The sequence below is a fragment of the Aspergillus caelatus genome (assembly GCF_009193585.1).
Source record: "Aspergillus caelatus strain CBS 763.97 unplaced genomic scaffold BDV27scaffold_124, whole genome shotgun sequence".
NCBI lineage: Eukaryota > Fungi > Ascomycota > Eurotiomycetes > Eurotiales > Aspergillaceae > Aspergillus > Aspergillus caelatus.
This window is the reverse complement of record NW_022475387.1, coordinates 95,951-107,702: the sequence shown is the minus strand read 5'-3', so window position 1 is coordinate 107,702 and position 11,752 is coordinate 95,951. Positions and strand designations below refer to the sequence as shown.

Sequence of the window (11,752 nt, the reverse complement as noted above, 5' to 3'; positions counted from 1 at the left end):
AGAAGGTAGGAAGAGACTTGAAGGGTAAAAATAAAGATTTACGTAGCGAGGAAAGGAAGAAGAAGAGAGAGAAAAAAGAAAAACAAGAAGACGAGCGTAAAGTGATACATCCCCTCTCCAGTCCCTAGACAGGCACTCTCTATCAACTGTTGCAGAGTAGGCGGCGGGCCACCGAGACAGCGCTTGGAGCACGGAGGCATGTTTGACAAGATTTAGAGCGTCCCACATGGACCTAACCCGGTCGACTGGGATCATCGTCAGTAGTGAACCCAGGGCATTTCCCCCGGGCCAACACCGATACGATATTGGACAAGAACTGACACACATTAGGGTCACATGATTGAAATGGTATGCGGTTACCCAGCGTGAACCTGCAGGAAAGGTTGCAAAGGAAGAGAAGGATTGGTGATTAGAGTGATCATGGGCTAGACCCAGGATGATGGAGGGGGGGGGAAGATGATGCGACATGAGAAACAGATACCTGCAGACGAACCCCGCCTGGGAAGCGAATCGTATCGTGGCGCGGTGTAGCTGCAAGCCTAGATGACTGGCTCGAAGACTACCAACGGAACGTGCAGCACAAATAGAACGTCATGTAGTAAGTTGGCAGCCAGCATGCAGAAAATCGACCGAAGTCACAACAATGGACTGCATGGCATAGCCTCACAGGCCACAATTACCGCGTGGGTGGGCAAATCTGCTGTGAGAGGGAAAGGATCAACATCCACTTAACATGCATCGTCGTCCAGTAGTCGCCGGCCCGGCTGCGCAACCCCAAACATTGGGGGAAGATAAGATCTCCTGGGGAGCCTCTGGTTTCCAATGGCTTTCAAAACAACCAGCAGAACAAGTCATCATCATATAAAAAAATAATTAAACCAGGAAAGCAAGACGAGCGAAAAAAATTAAAAAAGGCAAAAACAAAAAAGAGGAGTGGGAAAGGTGAAGAATCAAACAAACCCTCCTCGGAGTTATTAACACCACACACCCTATACATAACATAGGTGGTTTAGGAAAAAAACGAAAAAGACGCCGGAAATGGGTTTTACAGGAATCCGGATAGCCTCATTGGCGCCCTCGTCATTTGTCAGTCCCACGGGAAAATGCGACAAGAGAATCAATCACCCCCAGGGGAGCGCAATTCGTTGGTTGACGTGGACTGGGGAAGTCATGAAGTATGTATGTATGTATGTACAAATAATGTTGCTGGGACCCAATCCGCCCAGTGTACTTGCTTAGCAGTGTGACCATGAAAAATGTCCGTGACGAATAACTGATGGCTGCATAGGTCGAGCTATGAAAAAGCAATTTCCCGTCTCCAGCCAATCGTTCAACTTAATTCGCTCTTGGCTTGTTCCATCCGCTGCCGTCTGATATCCGTGCTGCTGATTTTGGACGCAAAATCTTCGAAATCACTCGACGGCACGTCTTTGGAATGGAGCACGTCAATCTCAAATACATCGAGCCTTTTCCAACCCTTCTCTGCACGTCTTTCGTTGACCGCGGCACCTCCCGAGCGAGTTTCTTGGGAGACCACGATGGCGCTAATGTCCTCCTCCGTGATGGTGGGCCCAAACGGATCGGAAATCTGCACAAGTTTCAGGGTCAATCCGGACCGTACTTTCATCAGAATATATTTTCCGTTAGGCCCTGGTTGCGTGACCCGCTCGGTACGTGTGGCGCTCTTGTCAGGAGGGTAAAAGTCCATGATGGCCGTCAGAAAGGATGCAACACCCTCACACCGCTCATCCCAGCTTTCCAGGCATTCAGCATACTTCTTGTTCACTAGCAGTTCATCACCAGTCACGCCAATTGTCAGAAGCGCCTCTTTCCCCGGATTGGTGTCCCTAACAGGATCTAAGACCAACGCCATGGCAGTGAGCAGTAGCTTGTGTCCAATATGGAAATGATCGAAGGTGCCGCCTACAATAACCGACTGATGTGTCTGGCTTCCTCGTGAGTCGTCCGGCGCCACAATTGATTCCGAAGATGTCCAGCTGGAGGCGCCGGGAATGGAGTGCAGAGTCCCGGCATTGGGGTCCTTAAACTGGGAATAGATACTACTGAAGGCCGTTGCTAGATTCTGACCTACTTGATTATCCGGATAATAGATTTGGTCCCATGGACGAGCTGAGGTCGCAAGGGTTTGCAAGTCTAGGATGGGTCCCATTTGCGAAGCCTGGGAGGAGTCTTTCCCGGAAGGATGTACGGTATCCAAATCAAGCAAAATGACTCGCGTGTTGATACCACCAGGGGCATCCAGCCCAATACTGTTCTCAACGGAGACTATCCCAATGAGCCTATAGAGATTTGCTAGCAAACTTTGGAGACTCGTGAACAACGTGGCCCGGGGCTGACAGATATGTGATTGGAGTCCCGGAAGAAAGAGAGCAATATCCAAGATGGCAGTGTGGTTGGTACCATTGATTTCAGCAAGCTTGGTGAAAACTGTAGATAAGAGCGACTCATACACATTTCTGCACTGCTCGAACGACGCCGCTGGTGGGGGTGGAAGCAGTAGCAATGCCGAGGCCGCGCTGATGCGATTTAAAGCCATACTGAATGCGGGGAGTTGTCTTGTATGACGAAGAAACAACAGAAAGTTGGATACGGCTGTTGATGTGGGAAATAGAAGTAGAAGTGTGAAGATCGAAAACAAGAGTACCAGGATGGAGATTATCCTGTTTCGGACGACCTGAAGTGTACTTGTTTTTTTTTTTTTTTTTTTTTTCCCTGAGAGTCTGGGGAAGACGGGAAATGCTTAGTAGTAGTACGGAGTACGGAGTAGTAGTAGTAGTAGTAGTAGTAGTAGTAGTAGTAGTGAAATCAATTGGCACTAAAAGGTAAAATCAATGAATGTAAGGAATTAAATTGTATTGGGGAATTCCACCCCCGCGGCTGGCTGACTCAGCCGTACACTGAGACATTCAAGTCAATCAATCAATCGACCTGGACCTGGATGAACGTTATCCCTTCTTATGCCCGTCGCCCGCCTCTTCCTTTTCTTTTACTCTCTTCCAAAGCTCTAGGATGTTCTGCTAAGCTACTTCCAAGGCCATTTGTACCGAGTGATTTAGACAAGACCACGTATGCCCTTGGTGTAGCCAGAGCTCCTAGCTTACGCATCCCTCTCTCTCCCCGCCTTCAAGTCCAGTCGGGATATAACCCACCAACACCTTCAGCTGCAACCTCGGACGGTGGAAAACGATCGGAGGAACTGTGTTTGCAATTTGGCTGGCAGAGCCTGGTAATTAATCTTTAGAAGGAGAAAATCTCCATTGTTGTTCCCGGTACCATGTCGAACCCATCGCAACCCTTCGAGCCCAATCGACGAGCGACAACCTATGGCCGGCCTGAGGAGCTACATATTCCGTCTGGGGGTATGGGGGCTGCGAATTTACGGCGACAGTCTATGTCCCATGAATTTTCTACCACCGCAGATAACCACGTTCCGTCCATCAATGTCCACCCCACGAGCTCTCAGCCCAACCAATATGGCGCCGGCGGCAATAATGCGGCTCTCCCAGGCGCGCTTCAGCCAGGAAACGCCAACCGCCCCCCAGCTGTATCCCTGAATACCGCCCCGTCTGGCATTCCTACCATTTCCCAGTTGTCTACACAGTTACAGCAACAGCCGCAGCCGCAGCCGCAACACCAGCAGCCACCACCACAGCAACCGCAGCCGCCGCAGCAGCCTCCGACAACACCCCGCTCCAGCATGAACAACGCTCATGGACACTCGAGATCCAGCCCGGCAAATGCTAGATACGGGTCATCACCTGGTGCTGCGTTCCCGCCTCATACTCCACAAGGCGCGAAATACTCTCCTTTGGGGCTGGCCGACATCCGGCCGACAGGTGATCTTTTGGGTGATCCTATCACCAGCCCCGGGTCGTTACCCTTCAATGGAGACAATCAAGTGCCGTCAAATAGCAATTATATTGCACCTTGGCCGATATATGCGGTGGATTGGTGTAAATGGCCCATCCCTGGAAATTCGGGCTCCTTTGGAGGCAAGATTGCGCTTGGAAGTTATTTAGAAGATAACCACAATTATGTGCGCCTCTCCTTTCCCCATCTCCTCCCCTACAGATGACACTAACTGGGTCCAGATACAAATTATTGATACCCACTGGACTAAACCAGACCCAGATACACCGGATGCAGCAACTGGCGAGATTAAGCTGGAATATGTCAAAACAGCAGAGGCTACACATTCGTACCCCGTCACGCGAATACTGTGGGAACCGCCATCATCTCAAAAGCAGTCTACCGATCTTCTGGCGACCTCGGGCGACCATCTGCGGCTATGGTCCCTGCCTGCGAATCAGCCGGTGCAGGGTTCCAACTCGATTACACGCTTGGCGACCCAAAGGGATACGCCTTCCGCTAAACTTTCTCCGTTGGCGTTACTCTCGAACTCAAAATCTCCCGAGCATACTGCTCCCATCACCTCGCTCGACTGGAATACGATATCTCCAAGCTTGATTATTACGTCCAGCATCGACACGACTTGCACCATTTGGGATATCCCTACCCTCACTGCCAAGACGCAACTGATTGCACACGATAAAGAAGTGTATGATGTCCGATTCTGCGCAAATAGCGTCGATGTTTTTGTCAGTTGCGGTGCCGACGGTAGTGTGCGCATGTTTGATCTCCGCAGTTTAGAGCACAGCACTATCATCTACGAGCCGACAGAAAAGAGTGATAAACGTAGGTGCTAGTCACGTTACTCTTTCCCTTTCAAAACTAACAGGGATTGCGTCTGCAGTGGTCAGTCCCGGAAATGGTAGCCCCTCGGCCCCTGCATCCATATATCCTCCGCCGCTCCTTCGAATCGCAGGTACGTGAAACAGCTGGCCGGCCTGTCATACAGCAACACCATCCGATACTAACAAAGTCAGCATCACCTCATGACGCTCATCTTCTAGCCACGTTTTCTCAGGACTCCAACATTGTCCGGGTCCTAGATGTTCGTCAACCTGGCCAGGCCCTGTTAGAACTCAAGGGCCATGGCTCCTCCATCAACTGCGTAGAGTGGTCCCCCAACCGTCGTGGAGTGCTCGCATCCGGCGCAGACGACTGCTGCGTTCTTCTGTGGGACCTCATCAACCAGCACAACGCCGCGTCTGTCCCGCCCCCGGTGCACACCCCCGGTGCGCCCGCGACCACCCAGGAGCGTGGTCCTGCTGCCGCGTGGCAGTGTGATTACGAGGTCTCCAACATCAGCTGGTCACCGCAAGGCGGGACAACCGGTACAGGGCATCCGCGGGATTGGTTAGGAGTGTGCGGTGGACGGGGCATTTGGGGTGTTGCACTATGAAAGAATTGACGCATTTATTAGACCCTATTTCCCATACCTACCAGTCAGCCATTTACCCTGCTGCATTGTTCCGTGTCTTCTCCACCACGGCTGACTTGCATCGTTCGACCATGGAAGCGACATGGTACGGTCTCATATGAGTGAATGAATGAATGAACGATTGGACAGTAAGAGTATGTTTTTTCTTTGAGTTTTCTTCTAAGACAGGATAGCAGCCCCGAGGACAGGTAAACAGAGGGGTATATGTAACTACTGTGATCTAGTCTATTCCAGACAGGTGGCATGATATATACCAAGGAAGAAAAGAATTCAAAAGACACAACAGTCATCAGAGACAATATATAAACATCATAATGCGCTCGCTAAAATCAATATTGAATGAAGATCATTTCCTCGACAGACACCGAACCCGGAGAAGCAATCACTCGCGACGGGAGTTTGCACTTCCGTTCTCCTGTCCCGTCGTCTTGACCATGACCTTATCCTCCACCCACCGGGCGAACTTGACGCTCGGAATATCCACCGCGCGCCAGTAGATATCACCCGCCCACAGACATAGAGGGAGACAGATGAGCCAACCGATAAAGAAGCCCAGGCAGTACTGGAAATCGGAATCCTTGCCAATCACCGCCCAGATATTGGGCATGAGGGAGTAGCCAAGCGAGTGAAGGATAGGCCCATGCACAATGTAGAAGGCGAAAGAAATCTTGCCGAGGTATTGGGAGATGGGGTTGGTGAAGAGTTTCTGGATGTCTTTGGAATGGTTGATGCTGAAGACAATGAGAACCGCCCCGATGGTTTGAGGGAACCGATGCGGTTCGGGGTAGGTTTTTGGGGTAACGCTCCAGGTCCACATATAAAATGGGGTCCATCTGTAGCCAGTGTTGGGAGCAGAGCCGAAATAGAGACCGATAATGAAAAGCGCAATCCATAGTTTGCGATTGGATAGTCGAAAAGGGTGGTACTTCGTTGGGAAACGGACGCTCCATGGCTTTTCGCCCTCCGCTAGGCGCTCCCATGTGCCGTTGATCAGGTCTGCTTCGGCCATCAACATGCCGCTTAGGAAGAGGACAACGTCCCAGCGGCCCCAGCGCATACAGAACCAGACTAGTGTGCTGACCAGAGACATCCTGATAACCGTGGTTAAGCGGGAGGTGGCCAGGATGGTGAGGAAGAGAACGATGGAGCAACGGAATTCAACGGGGATGGTCCATAGGTGTGGATTGTAGTTATTGTAGTACAGCGCCCAATCCCATGGATTCACCAGATGTACTACTGTGGAGTACCAGTCCCAGAATTGTTTGTGAAAGGACTTCATGATGGGAGGATGTTGCTCATTGGTGCCCTGGATGGTGTGGCCTTCGTAAAGAACCCTCTGCGAATAGTCATACACACCCAATCGCACGGCCAGCATAACAATCCAGATGCCAATGACTGAGGGAATATAGAGTCGAAGGCCACGGCGGAATGTGGACGAGGCCAGCACGGTGAAAGTCTGTTCCCATGATTGACTGCGGATCATTTTCAACGGTTTGTAGGAAAGGACATATCCGGAAATCACAAAGAAGATGGCCACCATGATATGGCCGGATACTAACATATGGAGGATGGGCAGCTGGAAGAGATTGTAATTATCCCGATTGAAACCCCATCCGACCGCAACTTTCCAGGTATAAGTGAAGAGGAAATGAAAGTTGAACACGAGGAGACAGGCCCAGCCGCGCAACCCGTCCAGCGCTGCGATAGCATGTAGTTTTGAGGATTCGGGCGGTTGGCCGCCGACTAAATGCTGCAGGTAACTAGGAGTAATGGCGATCGCAAGTTTATCCAGAAATGATTCCAAACATGCTTGCCAATTGTTGGTGAGGGCATGGACACGACTTGAGGGATCGGAAATGATGTGCGACGGCGTGAAATCGGTGATATTGGTCCATTTCGTGGATTCTTGGGAGTCGCGATTGGCTCCAGACTCTAGATCATTCAGGGGAATGTTGTCTGTCGCGGGGGAAGATCGGAGATCCTGATCCCGACCGTTAAATGCCATCGCAGCGACGAGGGGAATGAGGAATGTGGTTGAGGCGCAACTCCCTTCCTTCTCAATATTAAATAAATGAATCTCCGGATTAAATGCGGAAGGTGATTGCGTAACCACCAGTGTGGACCGCAAGCGGCATGCAAGAAGTTCTTTTCCGTTCCAACGTGGCCTTGCGGAGGGATCGACATCCACCCAGTCTGAGGTGATCTGATTGATTGATTTCGCCTCAATGAAGTGAGAGGGAATCCCTTACTTCGAGAGGAAGAAGCAATTTGGGGTACATACAGTCTAGGCAAGATTTGGCGGCGGGGATGTGAACTATAGCTATAGATATAGATATAGATATAGATGTAGATGTAGATGTAGGTATAGATATAGATAGTTATGTATACTTAGATATCCACTTTGTATATAAGCCAAGAAATATTAATTCAAATTGAAAAAGAAAGACAGAACGGGATAAGGAAAACGAAAAGGAAGGACTCAGTGATTGATTCGTAAACGAATGAAGAAAAGAAGTAAACGCGAAAGAGAGAAAGAGAAAGAGAAAGAGAAAGAGAAAGAGAAAGAGAAAAAGGAAAGGAAAAGGAAAAGGGGAATTGCTTTAATTAAGAACACATGGCAGGATAGAGAAGAGATTAAGAGATTAGATACAGAGGTACTGTAATTTCTTGACCATGGAGAAAAAGGAAAAAAAAAAAAAAAAAGAAAGAAAGGGATCCAGATTGATCGATTGTATGGAAATTATAAGACTTCCACATATCAAAATCCAAATTATTTATAGTAATAGAGAATGACACAGAAACTCAGATTAGGTTGATAGATAAATTACCTCATTATCTATTGGAATTTTCTATCTAGTAATCTTCTACCTTTTTTCTGATTTATAAATTATAAAATATGATTTATTGAGCTAGTATAGCAGTTCATAGTCGAGGAACCGTCCAATCACGACTGCCGCATCCCGCGACTTAAACCAACTTTCCATAAGATATTCTTTTTCTCCTTCTCTCTCTCTCTCTCTCTTCTTTCTTTTTCTTCCTTTCCCTCACGTCGCTCTTCTGCATTTTCTGCAACAACCTCCATTCAGTTGAGTCGATTCCATGCGGTGACACCGTCTTCTCACCCCTTACTCTTTTTTCTCGCCAAAGAGCCACTTCTACCCCGGTTAATTCGGGGTGTTGTGGAAGGGGGTCGCAAGCTCCCGAAGCTCCATCAAGCTACGTAAGTTAGTTTTAACGAAGAATACTTCTTCCTCCTCCTCCTCCTCCTCCTCCTCCTCCACCACCACCCAAGATCGCGATCGACTCGACCAACAAAATTCCTTCGCCGTCATGGATTTGCGCACGATTATGAACAACGATGCCTCGGCAACGTCGGACGCTCCATCGACTGCTCCTCTCCAGTCTCCGTCGCAAGTGTCGCGTAAGCCTTCGGATCCCATGTATGCTCCCCGCGACCAACAACGGACCTCCTCCTATCCATCTGCCTATTCGAGTCATCCCCCTCAGCCTCCACCCCTACAACGTCCTCATGCCTCCCCAGAACGTTCTTCCTCCTATGGATCGCTCCAATCGCCCTATCAATACCATCCTCCCTCCGCACAGAGTGCAGGCGCACAATCTCAGCGCGGCCCGAGTCCTCCCCCCTATGGTTCCTCCGCCTCGCGTGACTCGTTCTCTTCTACCTATGGCCATCCCCAACAGCAACACCAACAGCAGCAGCAGTCGCCATTCGCACAGCAGCGTTCGCAATCCATCCAGTCTGTTCTGACCCCCTCATCCACCTCCACCTACTCATTCCATCCCAGGGAAAGCCCGCCAGCGGTTGCTTCACAGCCTTACCCGTCGCAGCAATTCTCCCCTCCAGCCCAAGGATCGGTACCAAATACTCCGCGAGGCTCTGTTGCTGCATCTCACACCCGTCAAACGCCCCCATCTGCGCGCCCCCAATCCTCCGGTCATGAATCCTTATCAAATCGTGCCTCAAGCCCGTGGGTTGGTCCGGATGCTCAGGTTCATATGTCGCCAACAGCGATGTCTCGTGTCTCGCGACAGGATTCAAGACCGCTAGAACAAACCCCGCGGCAAAATTCTTCGGCGACTGACAGAAGGGACTCGGATGAGAGTGTTAGTCCGAAAACCGCTTTTCCTTCTGGGTCTCGGCAAGGGAGCACGGCCGGATACACCGACCTAGCGTCCTCTTCTCAACCGAAGCCCACCGAAAATGGTATCTCCTTGAAGGAGAACCCGCTCAACCTCCAAACCTCCCAGCCTGCCCCAGCAGTCTCAAACTTTGACAGCTCACCGCCCGCGCGAAAGTCTCTGACAGACGATACCTCCGCGATCGATCAAGCCCGTTCGTTGCCCACAAAGATGGATCTGACTCCGGATGCAAGGGCCAATTCAAGTCCGCAAGCACCCAGAGTGAAGAGGAGGCGTTATGAAGAACCGCCAATCTATGCTCAAAGATCGGTACGCACCAAAGGGAGGATTCCGATGATCCCGAACCGTTGTCCACCGATCCCGAAGCATGCGAGAGATTCAACGCAAAATCCTTTCGTGATGCGCCAACAAAACGTTTCAGCCCAGGCTTCCGCTGCAGATTCTCCGGTCAAACCCAAAAGCGAGACACCACCCACTAATGGCCCTTCGGCCCCCCGGCGACCTCCAGAGCCTGCTCAGGCAGGAAGCTTAGGACCATGGGAACCCTCTATCTATGGGTACATCCCCCACGAGGAGGTTACAAAAACGGTCTGCGATTTCTTGTTCCAGCATGTGGTTCTAAGGAACGATGCGACCGCGGCTCCTGCTGGTACGGCGGCAGCCGGCCAGGGAGCAATGATCGAGGTTGAAGCCAAGCTGGGACAGCTCGTTGACATGGACAGGGGTGAGAGACTTCTCTTGCCTATCTCGACCGAAGGTATTGTGAATAAGGAAAACACTCGCTTGCGAACTGCGTTCGAGAGCACAATGACAATTGTAAGTAAAAAAAAAAAAAAATCTTTTTTTTCCGGCCCTCATGCCCCAAACGGGAGTCACTCGCTTCAGTTGAGATTATATTCAATGATTGATTGACCGCTGGGTAGGCACAACATCGGGCAATGAATAACTTCCTGAACGAAGCCGTGAAGATGTCCATGCCGCAAGCTAACCCAGGACGCATTCCACTATCTTACGCACACAAGAAGGAGCGAGATACCTTTTACGAAATATCACCATCAGAGCTTCCACCTGTCATTCGACAGAATCTTAACCCTCGCCACAAACCAAAAGTGCGAGTAACTTTAGACCAACGAACGGGTGAGGTCCTCGCAAAGATTGTGAAATGCCGAATTGCCGACCTTGATGTCTACAGCCCTCGCACATGTGTCGATTGGCGAATTAGCGTCAACCTGGAAATGAGCTACGAGGGCGATGTTAGCCACCTCACCGTGGTAGATCCCGGTCGTGGACGCGGCGGAGATCGAAACAAGGATCGTATGAGCTATCGACATCTGGCATACCAGATCGACCTTACACAAGTGGCCAAATCAGAAGTAAGTCGCTTACTTTTCCCCCCGTTCTCACTGGGGGACCAGCTACCTACTAGTTGTTTGATTTGAAAGACACGTTTCTGACTTAACATGTGCTATATAGCCATCATCCAAAGGTGAATTCGAGCATGAACTCGAAGTTGAAATCTCCGCCGATGAGATCCGCCGTCAGGGTCAGCTCGCCATGGCTGGCGACCCTAAGAACCAATACGAGGAGCTTGTCAAGGGGTTTGTGGATAATATTCGCATCCTGGCACGAGCAGTGCCTCCTTAAATCCATTCAATGCCCCTTAGAATTGTTGTTGATCGGGTTTGCATCGCACACTACGCCGTGGAATGTTTTTTTTTTTTTTCTCTCCCTCTTACATAATATAGAACGACGACGGCCCTGAAGATCCTAAAGGAGAACAAATGGATCTACGAGAGCTGCATATGGAAAAGAAAAGTCAAAGTTTATATGTTACATTCTCTGCCGGATTGGTTTACTTTACACCCATATGTTTTAATAACCCTCTACACATATCCTTCTCATGGAAAGAGATGATGAATGATGCGTCACGCCCTTTGTTTTCTCTCCGCCAGCTTTTTTCTCTCCATACCTTTTTCACTTTTTCGTTCTTTCCTTCTCCCTCCTCCCCGTCCATCTTTCTTGATCTACATCCAGCTGTTCAGAGTACAAATGGATTTCTCATGGTTAGGAACATGATTTTCCATTTCTCTCCCCCATCACCTCACCCATTCTTGTGACATTATTTACGACTTGTATAATCTACTTGAATACAGTGCCTTGTATCAAACAGAGGGTTTGTTAATATATATATATTATGACCAAATCCACAGCTAACTCTAAAGCCTG

At 49.8% G+C, this 11,752-nt stretch overlaps 5 protein-coding genes across 5 annotated transcripts; 3 read left to right on the top strand and 2 right to left on the bottom strand.

Moving 5' to 3' along the window:
- Window positions 1–1,115: 1,115 nt before the first annotated feature.
- BDV27DRAFT_130557 (putative pantetheine-phosphate adenylyltransferase) lies at window positions 1,116–2,715 on the bottom strand. The gene has a single exon (XM_032067442.1). The coding sequence runs from the start codon at window positions 2,555–2,557 to the stop codon at window positions 1,331–1,333; it is 1,227 nt and encodes a 408-aa protein (XP_031926154.1). The 5' UTR covers window positions 2,558–2,715; the 3' UTR covers window positions 1,116–1,330.
- A 454-nt stretch (window positions 2,716–3,169) lies between these two features.
- On the top strand, window positions 3,170–5,537 carry BDV27DRAFT_11990 (WD repeat protein). The gene is made up of 4 exons (XM_032064972.1): window positions 3,170–4,057; window positions 4,113–4,716; window positions 4,775–4,846; window positions 4,908–5,537. Exons 1-4 carry the CDS (start codon window positions 3,296–3,298, stop codon window positions 5,324–5,326), a joined length of 1,857 nt encoding a protein of 618 aa, XP_031926153.1. The 5' UTR covers window positions 3,170–3,295; the 3' UTR covers window positions 5,327–5,537.
- Window positions 5,269–7,557, bottom strand: BDV27DRAFT_11996 (acyltransferase family protein). The gene has a single exon (XM_032064981.1). The coding sequence runs from the start codon at window positions 7,368–7,370 to the stop codon at window positions 5,748–5,750; it is 1,623 nt and encodes a 540-aa protein (XP_031926152.1). The 5' UTR covers window positions 7,371–7,557; the 3' UTR covers window positions 5,269–5,747.
- A 1,005-nt stretch (window positions 7,558–8,562) lies between these two features.
- On the top strand, window positions 8,563–11,752 carry triA (putative mRNA capping nucleoside-triphosphatase). Its single transcript, XM_032067441.1, has 3 exons — window positions 8,563–10,342; window positions 10,450–10,899; window positions 11,000–11,752. The coding sequence occupies exons 1-3, from the start codon at window positions 8,696–8,698 to the stop codon at window positions 11,168–11,170; spliced, it is 2,268 nt and encodes a 755-aa protein (XP_031926151.1). The 5' UTR covers window positions 8,563–8,695; the 3' UTR covers window positions 11,171–11,752.
- BDV27DRAFT_11985 (uncharacterized protein) lies at window positions 11,133–11,752 on the top strand. The gene has a single exon (XM_032064959.1). The coding sequence runs from the start codon at window positions 11,308–11,310 to the stop codon at window positions 11,641–11,643; it is 336 nt and encodes a 111-aa protein (XP_031926150.1). The 5' UTR covers window positions 11,133–11,307; the 3' UTR covers window positions 11,644–11,752.

Coding starts and splice junctions, on each gene's coding strand:
- BDV27DRAFT_130557 (XM_032067442.1), bottom strand. CDS start 2,557: ATGGCTTTAAATCGCATCAGCGCGGCCTCGGCATTGCTACTGCTTCCA.
- BDV27DRAFT_11990 (XM_032064972.1), top strand. CDS start 3,296: ATGTCGAACCCATCGCAACCCTTCGAGCCCAATCGACGAGCGACAACC. Junction 4,058..4,112: donor TAGAAGATAACCACAATTAT/GTGCGCCTCTCC, acceptor AACTGGGTCCAG/ATACAAATTATTGATACCCA. Junction 4,847..4,907: donor GCCGCTCCTTCGAATCGCAG/GTACGTGAAACA, acceptor TAACAAAGTCAG/CATCACCTCATGACGCTCAT.
- BDV27DRAFT_11996 (XM_032064981.1), bottom strand. CDS start 7,370: ATGGCATTTAACGGTCGGGATCAGGATCTCCGATCTTCCCCCGCGACA.
- triA (XM_032067441.1), top strand. CDS start 8,696: ATGGATTTGCGCACGATTATGAACAACGATGCCTCGGCAACGTCGGAC. Junction 10,343..10,449: donor TCGAGAGCACAATGACAATT/GTAAGTAAAAAA, acceptor ACCGCTGGGTAG/GCACAACATCGGGCAATGAA. Junction 10,900..10,999: donor CACAAGTGGCCAAATCAGAA/GTAAGTCGCTTA, acceptor TGTGCTATATAG/CCATCATCCAAAGGTGAATT.
- BDV27DRAFT_11985 (XM_032064959.1), top strand. CDS start 11,308: ATGGATCTACGAGAGCTGCATATGGAAAAGAAAAGTCAAAGTTTATAT.